General features: G+C 54.0%; 1 protein-coding gene across 1 annotated transcript; it reads left to right on the top strand.

The window, feature by feature from the left end:
- Positions 1–4,694: 4,694 nt before the first annotated feature.
- On the top strand, positions 4,695–6,178 carry GPR62 (G protein-coupled receptor 62). Its single transcript, XM_034998571.1, has one exon. It carries the CDS (start codon positions 4,695–4,697, stop codon positions 5,784–5,786), a length of 1,092 nt encoding a protein of 363 aa, XP_034854462.1. The 3' UTR covers positions 5,787–6,178.
- Positions 6,179–6,491: the final 313 nt, after the last annotated feature.

The following is a 6,491-nucleotide window of genomic DNA, read 5'->3' as shown; positions in this document are numbered from 1 at the left end:
CTCCCTGGCCTCCGCTTGTCTGTGCTGCAGCTGCACTAAGCGTGGGCCTCCTTCTCTCTCGTCGGGGACCCGCCACACCACACAGCAGCCCCAGCCCTGCTCTAAGGAGTGAGCACTCACAAGGGTGATGTGGGACACACACACACACACACACACACACACACACACCGTCGATCTACATCCATGTCTGCAACACCTGGCCTCCTGATCATTGAGCCTTCAAAGGGGACTCTCAACATTTGGGGACCCATGTAGTGATTCTGCCTTTTAGCCCAGACACAGCCCGGCAAATCAAGCATTTCTCATGTCTCGGCACCAAACATCCACATGTATCTTATATGTGACTATTATTAATAAGTTCAGCATATAGCCAAGGGGTACTGTTCTATAATCATGACAGGCATGCCAGCCACCCCCCCTAGGTAACCCTGTCCCCAAATGGGGGTGCGGGTTCTAGAGAGCAGGTCTGGGTCCGGTCCAGGGTCACACATTGCATTTAGTTGTCATGCCTCATGTGTCTCCTTCAGTCTGCAACCATTCCTCGGCCCTTCTTTTCCCTTCATAACTTTGACATTCTTGATACGGGAGGGGACAGGCCAGTTGTTGTACAGAATATCTCGATTTGGGTTTGTCTGATGCTGTGTCATGATCAGCTTCAGGCATTGCAGTTTGGGCAGGAATATGACCTATGTGATGTGTCCTCCGTGCATTATATCCACAGGGATATGTCTCATTCTCGGTGATGTTAATTTCAATCTCTTGTGTCCACCAGGGGTCTCCACCTGAAAGTCACCATTTTTCCTGTTTGTAATTAATCAGTGAACTGTGGGAAAATATCTTGAGGTGTAAGCGTCCCATCCTTCCTGGACTTTTACCCACTAGCTTTAATATCCATTGATGATTTTTACCTGAAATCAATGACTTAAATCAATTTTTTCTAAGATGGTTGCAAACGACAGTTACCTAATTCTCTCATTTCTTTTATATTTATTAATCACTAGTCCCCTTTCTTTATTATCCGTATGGACTTGTAGATTCTTATCTTATGTGATGGGTTATAATCCATTACTGTAATTATTCTGATCTTCAAAATGTCCCAGATTTTGCCAGCAGAAGGTCTTTCAAGCCAACTCTCAGATCTACATCATTTTTTGAGCACTTCTTTCCTTTCTGGCATCACAAAATGTTCCAAGCTCATCTCGTGCAAACCTGGAATCAGCCATTTCTCCAAGGAGCCCTGGTTCCCTAGAGCAGGAAATGGTATTTAACATCCAAGATTTGGGCAGTAGGTGTGCTCCTTGGTACCGGGGTACCATTGTTTTTAAGTCCTTATAGCAAAGAGAGCCAGAAAATATGTATATGTAAATAAACGAACACATCTATCCATGTCTATTTCTCCAATTCCAATCCAACACCACAGGGTTCTTCCATTCTCCCCCAAATGTATAGTTAAAATGCCTCCTTTCTCTAATGGGAAGAACCTTGGTTTCCATCAACCTTAATATATTTACTTACTGCTTAATCCCACACACAAAGGAGTTTCAGAGTTGCTACACCCATACCATTGTGAAAACCAAACTTTGTAAGTTGAGCTCAAGATGTACTGAATCTTTTTCAAGACTTATCTTTTAGGCTGAGGGTCAATGGTCAAAGGAGCAGTTTGGACAAAGGTTCAAATATCACTTGGTTGAGCTATTTATTTCTCTTCCGCATGGTTGTTATACATTTGAAGTATAGGGAGGTTCATTTGTTTCTGTTTATAATTAACTTTTAGGGGGTTTTCCTCATCTTCGTTGGTTGATTTTTTCAATACATAGAACACTGACATCGTTCCAAAAAGTCCAGTCTTTTGGACAGAAATGTGTGCTCAGAAGAGCCTTTCACTCCATTCCCACCCATTTGCTATAGTTTCTGCTTTATCCTTCCTGTATTTCTTTGTGCAAATTAAGACAAAACAAGACACCAAACCAAACAAAAACCCAAGAAAGATAAGCCACAAAGTGTTCCATTATCCCTCCATTTTTATTTTAGTTGGACTATTTTGGAGGGAGCGTGCACTCTCGGTGATGTTATCATCTCCATCCCTGCCTATCACCTTCCCCCAGTCCACTTTTCTCATTTGCTATTCCCACTTGGCCCTGCTGAGCCTTCCTCAGGCCCAGGTGGCTCAGGCACTGCCCCTGGCGTGCAGGCACAGCTGGGCAGAGAGAAGAGGAGAAGGGAAGGCATTGGACTTCCTCTTATTCTGAACTAAGACCTCAAAAATCCAGCTTCACCTCCTAGAGGCAAAGGCCCATGTTTAAGCTGTGGCCAAGCACAGGAAGTGGTGCCTGTGTAGACCTGGGTTCCAGGCACAATTCAGCTGTGTGATCTGGGACACATTCCTTACTTCTCTGGGCGCCAGTTTTCTCACGTGAATAATGGAGAGTTGGACCAGGCTCTTCAAATTCCAGCAGGAAATGAGTCAACTCAGGAAGCTCATGCTATTGTGGCTACCACCTAGTTCTGTACATTGCTGATCATGTGCCTGGGGTGGGTTCTAGGGGCCCAGACGAAGACAAAATCCCGGGTCTCCTGGAGCTTACAGGCTAGGACAACAGGCTCTGAACAAGCATGTGCAGAGATCTGAAATATATCGAGTAGGAAAAGTGCCAGGAAGAAAAAGAAGGCAGGGTAAAGAATTAGTGATGAAGCAGGGGGATTTTAGGAAAAATGGTCACCAAAGTCCTCTCTCAAGCAGTGCCCAGACTTAGGTGAGGGACCAAGTCCTGGACAGATCCGAGGGAAGTGTGTTCTGACAGAGGAAACAGCACATGAGAAGATCTTGAAGTGGAAACCAGTTTGACATGTTGGAGGACCAGCAAGATGACGGCTATGGTTGGAAGTACGGTCAGCAAGGAGTGTGAGGTCAGAGAGGTGGAGAGAAGGCCACCTGGGCACCAAGGAGCTGAGAGTCTAATCTGATGATGGGAAGCTCTTAGAGGGGGGACAGCAGGGTCATGACATGATGGGATTTGTTTTTAGACCACTTCAGCTGCTGTGTAGAGAGTGGACTGGAGAGTGTGTCAATCAAGATCCAGTCAGTGGGGAGGTGGGTGGGGTGATGGGGTAACTGGATGATGGGCATGAAGGAGGGCACGTGATGTAATAGCACTGGGTGTTATATGCAAACGATGAATCACTGAATTCTACCTCTGAAATTAATAATACACTATATGTTAATTAATTGAATTTAAATAAAGGACATTTAAAAAAAAATCCAGTCAGCAAAGCTGAAATCACCCTCGGGATTCCAGACAAGGAAAATTTTATAGAGAGAAACTGAACTATCAAAGGGGATAGTGAGGCAATCCAAAGATTAGCAACAGTAGGAAGTTGCTACCACCGTTGGGCCGGAGGGATAATGGAAGGAAATAGTATTCCACTGCATAGAGGCCACGATCTCCCTGCAGGCACCCAACCACAGAGGGGGCTGTCCTCCACAGAGGTAGACCCAGAGCCCCAGGCTGAGCATGAGAGAGAAAATACCTTCAGCTTCCTCCCTCCCTCCACCCTCCAGTCTTCCGCTGCTGACTTCTTTTAGCTGAATATACCCCAAAACCAACTGGCAAAGGAGTCTGGGAAGTACAGAATTGTCGAATCACTACATTGTACACCTGAAGTTCTGTAGTATTGTATGTCAACTCTACTTCAATTAAAACAAAAACAGTGGCATGTCTGGGTGGCTCAGTCAGTTAAGCATCTGCCTTCAACTCAGGCCATGGTCCCGGGGTCCTGGGATAGAGCCCCGCGTCGGGCTCCCTGCTCAGCGGGGAGCCTGCTTCTCCCTCTGCCTCTGCCCCTCACCGCTCCCCCACCTCATGTTCAAGCTCTCTCTCAAATAAATCAATAACATCTTTAAAAAATCGAACAAAAACAGTAGTTTCCCCAAGGCCTCCTCTCATTAATTCTACCCACTATCATGAAGCACCTATTCTGCGCCAAGCTAAGCCCAGTCGAGAGCCTACTAAGCGCCAAGTCCTATGATTTTCCCCTCACCTTACCTAGCCTCGTCTGAAAGAACTAGTCCTCCTGGAGCCCTCGCTGCTCCAGCTCTTGTATCACTGGTACCTCAGTTTCCCCTCAGGACAAAGGCTGAATGATCTGATTACCCCCACTAATGGAGATGAGAGGGGAGAGCATGTGGGGGGCTACTTCCCGCCCCAGGGAAAGGCAGAGCAGGGTCGGGCTGACTCCAAAGCCCACATTCTGATGTCCTCAGTCTAGACTCCAGCCTGCGCCTGCTCTGGGCCTCCCTCCAGAGGCACCCGCAGCACGTCCCAGGCACAGCCTCCAGCCGGCAGCCGGCAGCTGCTAGGACCCAGGGGGCTGGTGCCAGGCCCTGCTCCTCCCTTGCCAGCTCTGTGTGTCTCTAAAGGGCAACATCAGAGTGTCAGCCGGTACCATCTCCAGCAGAGGCTGAGTTGCCGGGGCAGAGGAGAGAGCTGAAGTCGCAGCCTTGCACCTCTCCATGGGGCCGGCCAAGCCCCTGTGACAGGATGGCAGCCTGGGCAACGGAGCCGGCGCCAGGGCAGCCTCGGAGGCGAAGGGCCAGAGGAGCAAGGGACAGGTGATGGGAAGGGGGGTGGGGGTGGGGAGAGATGCTCCGTTCCGCTCTCTGCAGCCCAGCACAGGGTGAGGCCTGAAGCGCTCGAATGGCCAACACCACAGGGCCGAACACCTCAGAAGTCGCGGGCTCGGTGGGGTTGATCCTGGCGGCCGTCGTGGAGGCAGCAGCACTGCTGGGCAACGGCGCGCTGCTGGTCGTGGTGCTGCGCACGCCGGGACTGCGCGACGCGCTCTACCTGGTGCACCTGTGCGTCGTGGACCTGCTGGCGGCCGCCTCCATCATGCCGCTGGGCCTGCTGGCCGCGCCGCCGCCGGGCCTGGGCCGCGTGCGCCTGGGCCCCGCCCCGTGCCGCGCGGCGCGCTTCCTGTCGGCGGCGCTGCTGCCCGCCTGCACGCTCGGGGTGGCCGCGCTCGGCCTGGCGCGCTGCCGCCTCATAGTGCACCCGCTGCGGCCCGGCGCGCGGCCTCCGCCCGGCCTGGTGCTCACGGCCGTGTGGGCCGCCGCGGGGCTGCTGGGCGCGCTCTCCCTGCTCGGGCCGCCGCCCGCGCCGCCCCCTGCCCCGGCGCGCTGCTCCGTCCTGGCCGGCGGCCTCGGGCCCTTCCGGCCGCTCTGGGCGCTGCTGGCCTTCGCGCTGCCCGCCCTCCTGCTGCTCGGCGCCTACAGCGGCATCTTCCTCGTGGCGCGCCGCGCGGCCCTGCGGCCCCCGCGGCCCGCGCGCGGCTCCCGGCCGCGCTCCGACTCTCTGGACAGCCGCCTCTCCATCTTGCCGCCCCTCCGGCCTCGCCTGCCTGGGGGCAAAGCAGCCCTGGCCCCAGCGCTGGCCGTGGGCCAGTTTGCCGCCTGCTGGCTGCCTTACGGTTGTGCGTGCCTGGCGCCCGCCGCGCAGGCTGCCCTGGCCGAGGCGCCGGTCACCTGGGTGGCCTACTCGGCCTTCGCGGCTCACCCCTTCCTGTATGGCCTGCTGCAGCGCCCCGTGCGCCGGGCACTGGGTCGCCTCGCCCGCCAGGCGCTGCCCCGGCCCCCGAGGGCGTGCACTCCACGGGCCTGGCACCTGCCCGCACTTCTGCAGCACCTCCAGGGACGTTCAGAGAGCCCTGCCCTAGGCCCTTCTGAGGCACCAGAACAAGCCCCAGATTTGCCAAGAAGGCAGAGCCTGAGTATGCCAGGGGCCACCTGAGAGGAGATCTGTGTCCCATGCTGAGCTGAGACTGGAGAAGGGATGGTGGTATCAGGAGCCCATCCAACCTCCTACACAGTTCCGGGCAGGTGCCCTGCCTGGATTTCTGGCTCTGGAACAGGAGAAGGGGGGCCTGCAGGCTAGTGAGACCAAGAGGATTCTGGGAGCTAGGAATCTTGGGTTCTGGGTCCTACCCTGCATAGTCTTGTATACAGACCTACCCTTCCCTAGGCCCGTTTTCCCATCTGTATCCTGGACCATCTCTAAGGGTTCCTTGGACACTCATGGATAGTCCCCAGACCAAAGAAGGCAAGGAGGTGGCCCAGATCACCAAGAAGAGGGCCCTCAGGGCTTACAGCCAAAGGAATGGACCAAGCAGGGCAAGGCCTAGGTAACAGCCACAGCAGGAGGAACCAGCGGAGAGACACTCAGAAGGACTTCCCTGATATCTGCACCGATATGGAACAACCTACTGGAGGTGGAACAACCTACTGGAACGCCTCTGCCAGCTTCTAAAATGCCCAGAAAGCAACTGGATCAGTGTGGTGCCGGAGGCAGGAGGCTCAACAACATGACCCCAAAGGGCCCTGGAGCCCCAGAACTGGCATGTGGAAGGGCCCAAGACCCAATGGGGACTGTGTGGATTCACAGATGGGGTCCTGCGGGGACTTGGCCACACCCGTTCTCCGGAGGTTTTGCCAACAC

The sequence above is a fragment of the Mirounga leonina genome, unplaced genomic scaffold, assembly GCF_011800145.1.
Source record: "Mirounga leonina isolate KUSES-001 unplaced genomic scaffold, KU_Mleo_1.0 Mir_94, whole genome shotgun sequence".
Lineage (NCBI taxonomy): Eukaryota > Metazoa > Chordata > Mammalia > Carnivora > Phocidae > Mirounga > Mirounga leonina.
The sequence above is the reverse complement of the archived record's forward strand: the minus strand, read 5'-3'. Positions and strand labels throughout refer to the sequence as shown.